Source organism: Phyllostomus discolor, chromosome 13 (assembly GCF_004126475.2).
Source record: "Phyllostomus discolor isolate MPI-MPIP mPhyDis1 chromosome 13, mPhyDis1.pri.v3, whole genome shotgun sequence".
In the NCBI taxonomy this organism is placed as follows: Eukaryota; Metazoa; Chordata; class Mammalia; order Chiroptera; family Phyllostomidae; genus Phyllostomus; species Phyllostomus discolor.
In genome coordinates, this window is record NC_040915.2 from 18,937,292 (window position 1) to 18,953,991 (window position 16,700).

General features: G+C 41.8%; 1 protein-coding gene across 1 annotated transcript in view; it reads right to left on the bottom strand.

Moving 5' to 3' along the window:
- The window catches only part of JAKMIP2 (janus kinase and microtubule interacting protein 2), a 139,388-nt gene that overhangs the window by 45,520 nt on the left and 77,168 nt on the right, over positions 1-16,700 (bottom strand). Inside the window, 4 exon segments of the mRNA XM_028528235.2 lie at positions 3,319-3,417; positions 5,292-5,501; positions 9,142-9,433; positions 9,435-9,637. Coding sequence (XP_028384036.1) covers positions 3,319-3,417; positions 5,292-5,501; positions 9,142-9,433; positions 9,435-9,637 — 804 coding nt within the window.

The following is a 16,700-nucleotide window of genomic DNA, read 5'->3' on the forward strand; positions in this document are numbered from 1 at the left end:
CTAAGGTTCTGCCCCTCACTACATAACAGGTGCATCAAGACAAAAAAAAATGGCTGAAATAAAAGAACAGATCAAAGCTCCAGAAAAAATACAACTATGCAATGGAGAGATAGCCAACCTATCAGATGCACAGTTCAAAACACTGGTAATCAGGATGCTCACAAAATTGGTTGAATTTGGTAGCAAATTAGATGAACAAATGAAGGCTATGCTAAGTGAAATAAAGGAAAATGTACAGGGAACCAATAGTGATGAGAAGGAAAATGGGACTTGAATCAATGGAGTGGGCCAGCAGTAAGAAAGAAACATCCAATCTGAAAAGAATTAAGAAATAAGAATTCAAAAAAATGAGGAGAGGCTTAGGAACCTCTAGGACATCTTTAAACATTCCAACACCCGAATTATAGAGGTACCAGAAGAAGAGGAAAAGCAACAAGTGGAAAACTTATACGAACAAATAATAAAGGAGAACTTCCCCATTCTGGATAAGCAAATAGACTTCCAGGAAGTCCAGGAAGCTCAGAGAGTCCCAAAGAAGTTGGACCCAAGAAGGAACACACCAAGGCACATCATAATTAATTACCTGCCAAGATTAAAGATAAGGAGAGAATCTTAAAAGCAGCAAGACAAAATGAGAGAGTTACCTACAAAGGAGTTCCCAGAAGACTCTCAGCTGATTTTCAAAAGAGACCTTACAGGCAAGAAGGGGCTGGAAAGAAGTATTCAAAGTCATGAAAGGCAAACACCTACATCCAGGATTGCTCTATCCAGCAAAGCTTTCATTTAGAACGGAAGGGCAGATAAAGTGCTTCCCAGATAAGGTCAAGTTAAAGAAGTTCATCATCACCAAGCCCTTATTATATGAAATGTTAAAGGGACTTATCTAGGAAAAAGAAGATAAAAGACATGTACAGTAAAATGACAGCAAACTCACAATTATTAACAACCACACCTAAAACAAAAACAAAGTGAACAACTCGAACAGGAACAGAACCACAGAAATGGAGATCACATGGAGGGATAGCAACAGGGGACTGTGAGGGGGAGATGGGGGGAAAGGTACAGAGAATAAGCAGCATAGATGGTAAGTAGAAAATAGACAGGGCAAGGGTAAGAATAGTATGGGAAATATAGAAGTCAAGAATTTATAAGTATGACACATGGACATGAACTAAAGGGGGGGAATGTGGGTGGGAGAAGGAGTATAGGGTGGAGGGGAGTGAAGGGGGGAAATGGGACAACTGTAATAGCATAATCAATGAAATATATTTTAAAAAAAGAATTAAAGAAAATTTCCCAGGATGAAAAACTATGAATTTCCAAATTAGAAGGGCCACCAAATGCATAGCACAATCCTATATCAAAAAAAAAAAAAATAACCCCACACAGCAAATCACATTCTTGTGAAATTTCAGAACTTGGGGACGAACAGAAGATTCTGCATGCTTCAGAGAGAAAAAAAACAGGTCACTTAGATAAAATAAGAATCAAGTGTCTTTGGATTTCTCAACAGCAACACCAGAAGAAAAAAAAAAACAAGGAGCAGCAATGTAGCAATATCTTCAACATTTCTCTAAATTTAGCCAAACAATCAAGTATGAAAGAAGAATGTAGATATTTTTAGACACTCCAGAACTCCAAAAATTTATATCCCAGCCATCTTTCAGAAGAATCTAATGAAGCCCTGGCTGGTGTAGCTCAGTGGATTGAGCACGGGCTGCAAATCAAAGCGTTGCAGGCTTGATTCCCAGTCAGGGCACATACCTGGGTTGCAGGCCACGGCCCCCAGCAACCGCACATTGATGTTTCTCTCTCTCTCTCTCTTTCTCCCTCCCTTCCCTCTCTAAAAATAAATATATAAAATCTTAAAAAAAAAGAATCTAATGAATGTTGAGCTTCACCAAAAGAAGAGAGGAAGATAGAGAGTTGAAGATAAACTCAAGGCAGGACGATGAAGGTGGATCCCGGGTTCATAACTGTGCACCAGGTTCAGAGGACAATGTCCAGACTGAAGCAGTGTTACGGAGACAGCCCTGACGAGGGCTGCCATCCTGGAATACCTGCTGCCTTTTTACAGGAGGACAGAACACCTAGTGAGCCTGGTTGCTACCTAGTGTTATCTATACCTGGCCTATCTTGACCATATGCTAATTACCTGAGCTCCTGCTTTCTTCTCCCAGCCTACAACCTACATCGATGGAAGGCAGATAGAGCATATGCTCCTAGTCAGTGTGTCTCAGTCTTTAGCATGTATCAAAACCACTGCAGGACTTGTTACACACACAGGTTGTCGGTCCCTAACCCCAGAGATCCTATGCAGTATGTCTGGGCTGAGGCCTCAGAATTTCTTTCAAGAAAAAAAAAGTGGTAACATACAAGCTACAGAGCAGGATAGTTTAAATACAAATATCCAAAAGATGGTATAAAGAAGTCTCTAAAGTTAGTAAGTCAATGAAAACAGCACAACACAGGCAGCCTAAAAAGGACAAAACACACAGGCCACCAGAAAAGCCAACAGATATTTGAAAAACTACTCAACCTCACTTTTAAGAAGAAAAATAAAAGTGGAAATCACAATAAAACTACCACACACCCAAGAAAATGATTAAAACGAACAATTATTTTTGCATTTCGGCACGGATGCAGAGAAACAACAACTCGCATACACGGCTGGTGGGAAGGAAATCCTTGTAACAACTGTGGAAAACTGCTTGGTTTTCTACACTAACTGACGCTGACTATGTGCATACTCTGACCCTGCAGTTTCGCTCTTTTCGTTCCTGCCAGAAATGAACACCCTTTCTCACCAAAAATGTGTTGCAGGCACAATTAACAGCTTAAAACGGTTAAGAAATAACATACATGTTTATCAATGATACAAGAATAAGAAAACAGCGGTGTGTTTATTGAACACTAAAGTATAAAAATGAACAAATATTACATGCCACACAATGGATGACGCTCACAAATGTAATGCTGACCAAACAAACAAGCACCAAAGAGCAAATATTGTTTGATTCCATGACCAAGTAACTTTAAAAACGGGAGAGACACCTGTCATGATAGAAGTCGGTGTGGTGGTTAGCTTTCGAAGGGTGACTGCAGGAAGGGGTCACAAGAAGAGAAGGTCTGAGATGCTGGTCATCTTCGACTTCCTCACCTGGGTGGGGTTACATGGGCGCATCGCTTCGGGCATATTTATGGAGTTGCGCCTTCATTACTTGTGCACTTTTTCGTTATACATCTAAAACATCACAGGTACTTCTCTAACATAATGCTTCACAAGAAAAAAAAAAGAAAGAAAACATTAGAACTCACCAATTCATTCCGTTCATCTCCAAGCAAGGTATTCCTGTCTTCTAGTTTTCTTATAGTGGCATTCAACTCAGCTATTCTCTTTTGATTTCTTCGCAAATCCTATACATGAAAGTTAAAATGGATATTTGGTCAACAACACTTTTCACAAAGTCTTGGAATACAGCTCTTAACCGTAATAGGCTTAAGTCCTTTCATCTGGCTTACAAGGTGAGAGCAAAATGTTCTCTTATTCAGAGAGGAGCAAATACTTACCTTTTTAAAGCCCTCAACATTTACCACTTGGATTTAAGAATAAGTCTAGTTGAAACTGCAAGTGAATTTCATATGGCAGCTACTCCCTGGGGCCCTGACTCCTGGTAGGGGGAGGTCTTTGGACCAGTTTATTGAATCTGTGAGCTGTGAGACACAGTGATGTTGTGATTATATGAAGTTCAAGGAGCACCCCTGTGTCGTGACTACACATTGCTTCCCACAGCTGAGACAGATGCCTTGCTACAAAACGTAGCCAAAGAAGGGACAAAGCACTAGGCAGAAATGGGATTTGTAAAATCCTGCACATTTCTGGAGAAGACGGTGAGAGTGAGAAGGCTGGTGCATGGCCTTCATGTATAAAAGGAATATTTTGCCCAGAGCAACTGGCTTGCCAACTGGCATAACTGTCATGGATCGCCTTCCACACAGCAGTCACAGTTGAACTCTATTCTGTAGAGTCCATAGGACCATTATTACCATACACTTGCAATTCCATTATCATCTTGCATTTTGATCATTCTGTATTGTTGACAAGGCAGTTTCTCACCCATTACATACCTAGTTCACAGTACCCTAGAGGATGCAACAGAACAGGTAAGACTCGTGGAGGTCATAACTTGTTCAAGGTCTCGTGGCTAGTATCAACAGATCAAGCGCTAATACGTATTAAATGCTAACTGTGTGGCAGACACTGTTCAACATTTCACATTTCAATCTTCTAAACCTGAGACCAGCCTATGGAGCACCACTACTGTCTGTTTTACAGATGAAGGAACTCTGAGCAGTGAAATCATTTGCCTAAGGTCCAACAGTAAATGGCAGATCCAGGATTTGAACTAAGGGGTCCGACTCTAGAGCCTGTTCTATTGACAATGATGCTACACTGCATGCAGGTAAGTGTCAGTGATAACACTAAGATTCACACCGGCTAAATCCTAGAACTACAATTGACACCTGCCAAACCCTAGAACTAAGATTTGCGTCTGCTAAATCCTAGTTCCGCAGTCTCTCTATCACCTACTGGGATAGAGATATCCCGAATACCGACTCATAAATTATTCATTACTTGGGTCTAAGTACTACTTTGGAACCTGTCTCTGTTCCTCAATAATTCATTTTCATCTTTTTAGCAGCTAAATAATTTGAAAGGTATAAAGTATGAAAGTCAACTATATATAAGCTGATTGCTACTGCTGTACTTCTGAGAATAATTTCTCATATAAAATGATGAAACCCCACACAAATAAGTGGCAAGTTTAATCAGACTAGAAGCATTCAGAGGATAATATAAATGCTTTAGTCTTTCACAGTTGCACATTTTGACCCCTGGATATGATAATCATCTTTACCAATTTCCAACCCAATTGATCACGTGAGGGAAAATTACCAGTCTTGGCAAGAGGCAAAGCCTTTTCATCCAATTTATGATCCTTTATAATAAATAGGCTGAAGTTTGGATAGGTATCGATGGCTCAAAAAATTCTATGAAAGATTTTTAAAAGATCTGTAGTTCTCTTGTGATCTGCTAATGCAGTGTATACCACTTTGCTGTTTATGAAATCGGAAAACCTCGCTCCCAAGATACTAGCGGGTTTTACAGGAGGAGATGGAATTGATTTCCTTGTAGCAAACAGGAAAAGCTTCAGTGAAAAGGAAAACTTGGGAGCTAAATAAAAGGTGATCCCCAAGTTCTCAGCTCCGACTCGGACGGACGGACTCACAGGACTGCCGCAGTGCTCGGAGCCGTCCCCCGCTCTCCCCGGGACCTCGCGCTTCGGGCTGCTCATGCTGCACTCCGCCTCCTTGACCAGAAACAGCTGCTCGTCCAGAGCTTCCTTCTGCAGCTGGAGCTTCTGCACGTAGCCTGTCTGCGTCTCCAGTTCCTTCTCCAGGGAAAAGATGATCCTGTCCTTGGCTTTGATTTCATCCATCTGAATTAAATGACACCCAGGACATTTTCTTTAACAATGCTGTGAAGAAATGTATTTTTACAGTGGCATGAGGTTAACTTCTCTCTGCTGACTGTTATGGAAGAAAGTCAACGCTATTGAAAGAAGGGCTATCCTAGGCTAATTAGGTACCACAGAGAGTAATTTCTTTTCTCTCAAGTAGGTTCTGTGTAGATGCTTTGACTCAATATATTGTTAGAAGTGGTCTGGGTTGGGTGTATGTGGAAAGAAAAGATGCACTTTAAAACAGGTCATTAGTGTCGATAAAGGCAGATACTAAATACACCACGTTTCCCTGAACAATATTTGACATCACCTCCTTTTGGAGGAATAGCCTTTGAGTTCAGTTCAAACAGCAGTAGCTACTAGGAGCAGGCTGTTTGTAACAGAAGAAGCTGCAGATTCCCGAGGAGCCTAGTCATTTCCAGAGGCCACTATGTGTGCACTCAGGCTATGAATCTGAAATGAGGTCCTTCCGTGGTTCCTGTCATCTAGCTCTTCCCATTCCTATCCACATTTCAGGGCAGCCAATTCTCAGCAACCATTTTACCCTTACTGTCAGGAAACCCCGGCTGGAACAAGAACAAGGATGGGAAACACCGGGTCACGGCAACACTGTTTTCCCTCGTACACCCGTGGGATGTATTCATTGAACCCAACACTTATCTCTGCGGAGCCTGGGTGTGGCCTCAGAAATCTTTCTCAACGAAAGGCCTGTAAGCACTCAATACCAATAGTTCAGTGTTCCACTGGACTGAAATGCTTTGGCCATCCCTGGATGAGGCCAAGTGGGGTGTCTGTAAATACTTTTTGAAGACAGCATGGCCATCCGGTAAAACCTTTCTTCTCATTTCATTATATTTGATGTGAATATTCAAATTGGAGGTAGAGAAAAGACATTTACTATGAGCAACATTATACTCTTCTCTTTATAAAGATGCCTCCTTATAATAACAAGTCACTTTGTATAAATCTTTCTTTGCTGTGTTCCTTACAACAACAACAAAAGGACAAACACTGTGTTACACAGTCACGTATGTCCCACATGTAAACGTCTTGTAAACATCTGTGAGCTGCTGCCTCCAGTCACACGGTGAAATTTAAGTCAATTTTGGGTGGCCAATGGGCTAAATTCTGTGATAGCATCTGTAACTTGGTGAGGAATTAAACACTGTCTTGTTAATTTGGGAATAAAAGCACTGTCTTTAGTCTCTACCTCCTCCTAGAAGATCAACTCCGATGTTACTCTTTACTGAGTGGCACATTCATTTGTCACAACTGTCATCCATGCTGTTACTTACAGTTTACCAGAGTTCCAGACACGCATGCTCCTAGGTGGTCTCGATGCACCCTGCCCAGCTAAATTTGCTGGGGAATCATTCCATTCCTGCTTCTGTAATCATCCTCATCATCCCCATCTTCATAACTGAAATGTATTCATCTTCTACCACAGTCACAGCATTAAACTCAGAGCTTTACATACCTTATCTCATTTTATTAACAATCCTTTTCTGTAGGTTCTGTTATCACCATTTCAGAGATGATGACTGAGGACTGAAAGGGTTAACTCCGTCATAGCCACTTGGCTAATTGGTGAAACCTGACTTTAAATTCAATCTTCTGACTTCAGAGTCCATTCTATTGGATTCTATGCTATAGTGACTCCAAGATTACCTCTAGCATTTCTCCAAATGGTTTTCTACAAGATATACCAGTAATTAGTGTTGAGAAATTTCTATATACACAGTAGGTATAAGGATGAGCTATGGACTCTGAATACCAAACTCTTCCACAGTTCTGTTCTTAGATGGAAATGGAATACATATAATATATATATTCTGATATATATATATCAGAATTTCCAGGGGAAATTTTCTTGACAGAACTGCTCCCATTTCTTCCCCTTCCAGTTCCAAAACTAGAGCTGGTGGTGAGGTTAGAAACAGGATAAGAAGAAGGTGAAAATTAAAGGTGCATCTGTATGACTGAAAACATTTACCACATTATTCTGTGTGCACCCAATTTTTGAAGCACTCTTCAGGTACCTTAGATTTTATATTGTTATTAAGGGGGATTTCATGTCTATTTCAGCAATATGCTAATGAAAGAAAAGTCATAGAAAAAAAACTACATATCAACAAGTGGATGTACTTGTAGATTTTACATCGAAAACCATCGACAGACACAACTATTTAATGCAAAGCTTCCTTTTCATTTATCTACCTCCCGACTCCAGAGTTCACAGGGCTGATTTGTTCTAATCAACCACTGTTGTTTCAAAAACCAAAGGCAGGGCAGAGACCAGTATTTCTACACTGTGTTTGGTCTCTTCTGTCAACCAGTACAATGGAATGAATTGCATAAAAAGAATTTGAAAGTGTGGCAAAGGCAACATTTTACAGTCACAATATATTGCAGTACAAAGAAAATTACACGTTTAGTTTTCTAAAATGTTCTATGGTAATCACTTTTTACTTAAAATAGAAATCCTAGAGATTGAATCCAAGGAACATAATTAGAATTCTTAGAAAATAATTGCTTAGAACTAGTAGACACAAGATGGGAAGTAGAGTTTTTTTCAAGAAATAATTGTTCTTAGAGAACTATAAAGTACATTCTAACAGGTGATGGTTAATTTGATAAGATATAACTAATGTTAAACATTCTGAGTATATACATGTAAGCGTTTCTTTTAAAATAATTAGACAAGGTCATTCTAGGCTTTTATGCAATAATGTATTTGTTTTATTTTAGACATAGGGAGAGACAGATGGCTTTGGTCATGCATATTTTTATATGGATGAACCAAACTCTACAGGGGTTGGAGTAAGTCTTTGAACTTGATAATAGCATATTTAGGAATAAGCTATATAGGAATGACATCCAACTGAGAAATTATAATGACCCCTGTTTATTTGGGGAAAATCTATTTTTTAAAATGGGAATTTTATAGTTCCCATTGCTTTCTACATGGTTCCTAGAAAGAGAACTAGTGAGTCACATAGGATGTTCTCCATAGCTACCCCTCTCAGATGTCTTAAAAGTCACAGAAACATCCCTTACCCCTGTAAAAACCCATTTACAGCCCTGGCTGGTGTAGCTCAGTGGATTGAGCGTGGGCTGCGAACCAGGCATCGCAGGTTCAATTCCCAGTCAGGGCACATGCCTGGGTTGCAGGCCACGGCCCCCAGCAACCACACATTGGTTGTCTCTCTCTCTTTCTCCCTTTCTTCCGTCTCTAAAAATAAATAAATAAAATCTTAAAAAAAACCCATTTACATTTTTATAAATAGAAAGCACACGAAAGCATGCCGATTTTGGACAAGCTCATAATTTCGAATACTTTACAGACATCCAAGAAAACAAGAGTTATTGAGTAGGTACTCTCCATGTATACTGGGCTGGAAGAATCCAGTTTTTATAAGAAAGGTGATCCAAAATCTTTTACATTTTATGACTCTGTCTGTCTGCCTACCTACCTGCTTATTGACCTATCTTATATTTTGGATAGAACACAAAACAAAGATGAGTGTATAATCCACCTGTGAGAAACATCTGAAAGAACAAACCCGGGGCACTCTGAAACCCTGGAAAGAGAACGGTTCTGCACTGGGTTACTAACCAGCCTCCGAATATCCCGCTCGGACTCCCACTTGATCTTGGAGATGGCTTCCTGGTGGGACTGATGCTCACTCCTCAGGTCCCCAGCCTTGATTTTATCCGCTTGGATCATATTGCTTAAAGCCTCGTCCACCTGCTTCTTGGCAGTTTTCAGGTCCGCAATTTCCTGTAGGAGCTTAAGGCGCTCCGCGTCAAACAGTTTCCGGGCCTCCTCCCGGGCCTCAATGGTGAGCGCTGTCCTTACTTTGTCGCTGCTGCCATCCCGCAGGGCGCACAGGGCGGACTTGAGCCTGGATCTCCCCATCCCGCACCTTCACTGTCCTTGACATTTCTTGCTCGTGCTGCTTGATGAGATTCTCCCTCACGGCCTGCAGCTCCTTCATCTTCTCCTCGTGGAGCTTGGCTTTGAGTTCTGTCACCAGGACCGTGTGCTTGCGCTGTTCCAGCTCACGAATCCTCTTTGCTTCTTGAGTCTTCTCTCTTTCAAGCTTAGATACCTAAAGGCGGAAAGGTGAAAGGATAAACGAGATGAGCCTCAAAGGAGAGGGGTCCAAGGCAGGATCTGCAGACTAGGCCCCTGTGATCTCCTAAGTCCTTACCTCTTTTCAAATGCCAGCACACTGTGTGCTCAGAGGGATAGGGAACCTCGGGTTTTTAAAGCTGGGAATACAGTTGTGCAAAAGGATGAAGAAACCTAAGGACGCTTATATTACTTTTTTCAGACAAGTATTCATGTGGCTGGGGCCTTCTCTAATCAAGGTGTAGTGGACAGACAAGCAGCAACTGTATCACACCAGAAGCTCGTCAGAAGTGCCAGAATCTAGGGGCTCCTTCCAGATCTATGAATTAGAATGTGCATTTTACCAAATCCCCAGGTGGCTGGTATACACAGTGAAATTATGAAGTGGTGCTATACATTGGTTTTCGCCTTGGTCAGCGAGGAGTTCAAAGCAGACCCACCCAGCGAGCTTTTGGACCACGCATCTTAGCTAGGTCCAGCTGACACATGTGGGTGTCTTGAGACAGTTCATAGTTCACTATGACCACACTAAGAAATTGTGGCAGTTACAGCTTAAAAAAGCCTTGGGATTCCTGTTCTACCGTATTCTTCCCCCAACTCATGCCTGCTGCCTTTGTTCCTCTTCATTGTGTCCAGGCACGTACACATGCACCCCAATCAGGCAGCCACCGGGGTCACATCTAGTTGACTGAGACTGAGTCTCTGCATTTGTAAAATTGGAAGGCTTCATAAAATAATTGTTAAGAGGCTTTCAGCTGAAAAATATTAAGAGTCAAACTCCTTACTGAAATCACTGTAATGATAATATAAAGTGTCTGAGATTTTACTTACCTTCTCAGTTTATCTACCTTCAGCTAGAACAGATTTTTTTTAAGTCCAGATGACATTTGATGAATATTTTACTTTAAAGACATAGCAATTGTTCCCATGTCGGCTACTCTAAAAGAACTCAGGGCCCAAGAAGACTGGGCAAAGGAAGCAGCCAGGCACTTCAAACGTACTGTCCTTCCATCTTGCCTCCAGCTGAGACCAGTGTCCCTTCCTGGATGCCTCTTATCACACACACACCGGAGAGCTGGAGTGTCCAACACGGTGGCCACCGGCCACACTGAGCACTTGGAATATCGCAAGTCTGAAGACTTAGTCTAAGTGTAAAATACATGCAGATTTCAAAGACTTAGTGTAAGGTAAGAATGTAAAATATTTCTGAAAAAGTTTATATTAATTACACATTTAAAATTACAATATTTGGAAAATTAAGTTAAATAAAGGATGTATTAAAACTAATCCTTTTACTTTCAAAATTCTTGTTGCAAGGAATTTCAACATCACATCTATATGGCTTGCATTACAGTCATATCATATATTTTTCTCAGCAGCACTCCCCCAGGGTTCTTGGAGGTTCACTTAATGAACCCAGCTGTCCCACACGCTGGTGACATTCTCTGAGGAAAGCCTCGTTCTGATTGACTGATGTGCCTGCCCAAATGTACCCAGGACTCCTTTACACTGTGGCATCAACTTCCCAACACTTTGCTTCACCTTTCGGGCTCTCAGCAGATTTGGTTGGACTTCCAGCTCCGGAATCTTCCTCTTCAGGGACAGGGGAGAATGCCATTGTGTACACACGCCTTGCTTTTCTAGACCCGTGTGCCTGCAGACTCCCCTTCCTGATCCGCCCTTCCCTCCTTCGGGAATCCTCTCATTCCACTGGCTCAGCTAGAGCCACCCTCTGTGGTCAGGCTGCCCTTGATCCAAGGGCAAAGCTCATTTCTCCTGCCTTTGTCTTGTAAGTGTACTTTGTTAACACCTCCTTACTTGTCCTGTCCACATTTTGCTTTATGCTATGGTTTTTTGTACACTTGTCTGTTCTCACCCCCTCCTCTCCTATCTCTACCCAGACTGGAAACTCCTAGAAGGTGCCAATAAGCCTTGTGCATCTGTGTCTACCCAATGGTTGCCAGCACAACACATCAGAAGAGGCCACAAAAGTGTGCTGGGAAGAAGATGGATTCCAAGATGTGTCCCTGGCTAGCCACCTAATGAGAGGTAAGCATCGTATGTCCTATCATACAGGTTAGAAATATAGGCTTCGAGGGTTACCCAAAGCAACCCCTCACCCACTCCTTCTCTGTATAAAGCACGAAGAAAACCCCAACACCCCTAACATATGAGATGCCCTACTTGCCCTCCTGCTTGATATGTTTCTCTCAACTGCTTCCATTAGAACAACCTAAATCCGTAATCCCCAGTTGTCCGACAATGCACCAAGTGGCCTATCTTCTGGCTCAATGGTAGACAAACTGAGGCCCATGGGCCAAAACTTTCCTGCCCCCTATTTTTTAAATAAAGTTTTATTGGACACAGCCATGTCGATGCTACTACCATTGTCTATGGTTGCTTTCAGGCTACAGTAGAGTTTGAGTCCATCTCTAGAGAGATTGGTCCTTATAAAACCTGAGATACTTACTATCTTGCCCTGTACAGAAAAAAGTTGCTAATTCCTCAACTAGATGGAAAAAAAAACTCTTTGAAAAGGGTTCTTATTTTTCACTGATTTAGAAACTGATAATTTACTTCCATCTAGGACCTTGGGAATGTTAAGTTTAGCTCAAATAATAGGAAATCAGTCATCTTCCATTTCAGCAGGATGTTTTTAAGGTGGGTACTTGGAATAGCAGCAGGACCACAAAGGCTGGCATCAAGTTACTACAGAACATTTTAGCTATTCTTCCTAAAGTAATGAGAAATGCTAGTGAAATGGACAAAGGAGAAGAAATTCTGGGTTTGCATTTCAATTTCACCATCTGCTATACCTAGGAAAGTTGCTTTATCCTTCTGAGGATCTTCGATTATTCTTTTTAAAAAAACCATAAAAGGGGTACTTTTAGGGTTCAACTAGATAAGGCATGGAAAAATAGATGAAATGTAATGTACTAAGAAATATAGGTATTACTATTGGATATAAAAGATGGTTAAAATCTAAAATTATTTAGTCAAATTCTCTGTAGGTACATTAGATTCTATCACTTTGTAATTGTTTCTCTCAAATTATAAACACCAATCTTTCATGTGTAGACTGTAGAGATAAATTTTTTAAATCCATGAAAATATAGGTACATGGACAATAAAGGCGTTAGAAAAGTAGGTTTACAGTTGTGAGTAGGAGAAACATAGAATTTATTCTTGTATTACTATTTATTAATTATCATATTGCTTACTCATATTACTTGTCATCTTCTTCTTGTTATTATTTTGTATCCTTACTCAGGATTCTCTTCTAGGTAATGAGGGCTGATAATTTATCCTACTTTAACCCGCCCATGTGTACTTCAGACTGAAACAAAAACAAATGCAAGCAACACTGGCTTTACTGCCCATCACATGAATGAATCCACGGAACCCAAACAAAATTCAAAGGCACTGAATTACATCTGGCACTGATTTTGGTTGTCATGGAAACTGGTGGAGGGTTTGGTAGAATTTCTAGGTATGACTGCTTTTCAAAGCTCGAGAGGAGTGTTTTACTATAAAGGAGATACAAAGGCTGTGACTGCCATTTGGATTCAAAGAACCAATAAAACTTTGTGGTAAAATCATTTCTGAGAATTATTTGCACATGGTAACAATAAGAAAATAGATCTTAATATTTACTGGGAATTGTAAGAATGAGTATACAAAAAGATCCATGTACAACTATAAGAAAGTATGATGGTAATAATGCGCTGATGCAGAAGAACTGTTTAGTGGAAGAAAGAACCAATTGTGATTAGTGGAAATGTTTTATGGAGAAAAGTTCCAGCTGGATCACATAATAGCATTCATCAGGGTCTTGCTTTGAGTCTGGTACCCTTCTCTCCTAAAGACTGTACACAGGTCAGGAAGTAACCTCCTCACAGCATTGTGATATAGGTAGTGCTTGTTTCGTGTGAATTTCAGGTGAGAAGAGTGAAGAACATCTCCATACAAGTGTGATGGAAAGAGGGTTGACTGGAGCCCAAGGTGGGTCAGGAGCCGGGTCTGCGTCAGAACCCAGACCTCTTTGTTTGCTCTGAAACCTTGGGCAGGCTGCTTCACCTCTCAGCCTCCGTGTTCCTGTTTACAAACCGGGATGGGTGCTACCCTTCTCCCAGAGCTGTGAGGAGCAACTACATAATCTGCCAAAGTATCAGGAAAGGCAGGGCCACCTGGGAGATGAACAATTATTGATCTATGGTAGATTTACAATATTAATTTTGATAACTATTACTATGCATCCTATATAAATGCCAAATATATAAGTATCCATATTATCATAATAAGCCTAATATCCGCATATTGCGTTAAAACTGTAACAAGTATTTCCCTAACATAAATAGATGTTCAAAGGTAAAATTGGGTTTCCTCAGGATGGACTGAGTCCCCGACATTGATGGCATCTAATCTTAACTTGGGAGCCACTTGGATGATGTGTACACAGAGGGAATGGGGTACGGGCTGGGACAGGGCAAGGGGGTGAGCCCTGAACAGGCTTTGAACGACACAGCTCCCAATCCCTTCTCCTGAGAGGTTTTATGTGGAAAAAAAAAGTCATTAGGAAAAGTTAATCCTAGTGAGGAAAGCTTATGTTATGACAGAAGGAAGGAAATTCCTGACTCCCTCACAAAGACCTGTCCCCTCCTGTCCAATTCCAGACTGGCCTTTGCAAAATGCCAGTGTAAATTCTGCCAAGGTCAAGTCGGCTGTGATGTGAGCACTCACGTGACCTGAGAAATCTAGGATTAAAATTGGACAGTCCGCAAAGGTAAGGAGGGCTGAGAGGTTATCAAGGCAAGACAAGCTAACAAAAGCATTGGCTCGGATTACAGGCAGCGGATCTTGCTGGAGGTCTAAACTCACTAGTGAGTTTGTCATGGGTATACTACATAAATCTCAAACAGAAAGGCGAAGGAGGAAAAGGGCAGGTCACTTCTACGGAAACTTTATAACTAGAAAGGATTCTAGTTTTTCATTTCTTGACTTTAGCCATTAGGCTTCTAAAACAAAACTAAAGACACAAAAAGCCAGTAGCACTGCACCCCAAATGGGCCCTGAGCCCAGAGGCTCTGAAGCACTCAGTGAGGACAGAGAAAGGGCTGGTGTTCTGAGAGTGCCCTCGCAGGAACAGAGCATGGCGGAATCGGGTTTTCAGCATCACCTATGTCACGCCTTAGTGAAGGCTGGATTCCCACATTGGCTCCTCCACTCGTGTGGCACTCATGTGTCCAATGAGTTAAAGCGTTTGAACTCCATTTCTCCGTCAGTGAAGTCGGGCTAGTCATTGCAGCCCTTTGTCCCAGGCTCACCGCGGGGACTGTGAAAATGCTGTGCAGTCTCTAAGGGCTATTCCCATGGTGGAAACTCCTGTTTGGAGCTACCTCCTCCTGGACCCTGCACCCCAGCCTGCTGCTCTCTGCCACTGAGCCTTCATTCCCTGTAGCCGTGGGTTGCCCTTAGGTGGGAAGCCCTGGGGATCGTGGGGCTGGATTTCCCATCCCACAGCAATTCCTGGTGTGCTCACAAACCTTAGCAGTGCATGGCAGCCTCCCAGTGTCCAATCAGAGTGATCAGAGGAAACACTACAGCTTAACGACTCAGGGTGCTGGTCCGAGAACAAAACAGACCTGCATGGAAATCCTCTCTCCCCCAGAGCCCGGGGTTTCCCACTAAGTAAACACTATGCCAGGATTTGATGCCATGGTGCTATGCGAAAGTTTTTAAAGGGATCATGAAAATTCATTCAGCAAGCAGTACTGTGCACCTCCTCCATGCCAGGCAGCTGTATAAGCACCATGACACCTGACTTAGGAGACCTGATTTAGGGGAACCTCAGCAGACATGGTCTCTTACCCACAGAGGGTCACATGTTATTGGGTGTGGGCAGCAGGAAATCAACAAGCAAACAAACAAACAAACAAACAAACAAGGTACCTGCAGACAGCACGCAGTTCTATGTCAAAAATCTAGCAGGATGATGTGGTAGAGCAAATGGAAATAGGGGAACAGTGTTACCTAGACTCAGTGGCCAGGAGGCCTGACAGCTGAAGAGTCCTGAAAACTATCTGGGTGGAGGAAGAGCTAGAGCAGGCATGCGCCTTTCCTGATGCACACCCACAGTTACGCGAGGGCCTTAGCTCTTCTATCTCATTGCAGTCCACTCATTTTGTAAATGCGAAAGTGCGGGCGGGGAAAGACACAGTCATCCAGCACAAAGGTCCCACACTGTGCCTTCCTCCCCACCACAGAGCCTCCTGAGGTCCACCCCCAGCCCTTATGCCTGAAGTGCAGTGAAAATGACCTACTTCTCTGAATATTTATTCCTAGGAGTGCTTGCAAATTTTTAGATAATTTCTACTCAGCGCAAGTTGACTGTGTCTAATATTTTTGCTGTTTCCCTGTGGTGGAAATGCACACATCTATGGGGGAAGGATATGGGGATGCTCCAGGTGGTTTCTCCATTTCAAATTTGCCTAATAGTGGAAAACACAGTTCTATATTCTCTTGTTCTCTGCCTGAGGTTTTTGGGTTTTTCCAGACCTCCATATTGTCAAGGGCGTGGACTTTGCAAGACATGGTAACAACCTAAGTGTCCATCGAAGGATAATGAAGGAAAGGTGGATATACATACAATGGAATATTATCTAGTCAGAAAAAGGAAGGGAATTCTGCAATCTGTGACAACATGGATGAACCTTAAAGGCATTATGCTAAGTGAAATAAGTCAGACAGAGGAAGACAAATATTGTAGAATCTCTTTATATGGGGAATCTGGAAAGCCAAAGTCATAGAAACAGGGGTCAGATTTGTGGTTGCCGGGGGCAGGAGGTAGGAGGTGAGGGACATGGGTAAAGTGTCAAAAGGCACAAACTTCCAGTTATGACAAATACTTTCTGGAGATGTAGTGAACAACATATGACTGTAGTTAGCAACTGTACTGTGCATTTGAAAGTTGCAAAGATAGATCTTAAAAGCTCTCATCACAAGGAAAAAATTAACTATGTGAGGTGATGAATGTTAACTCA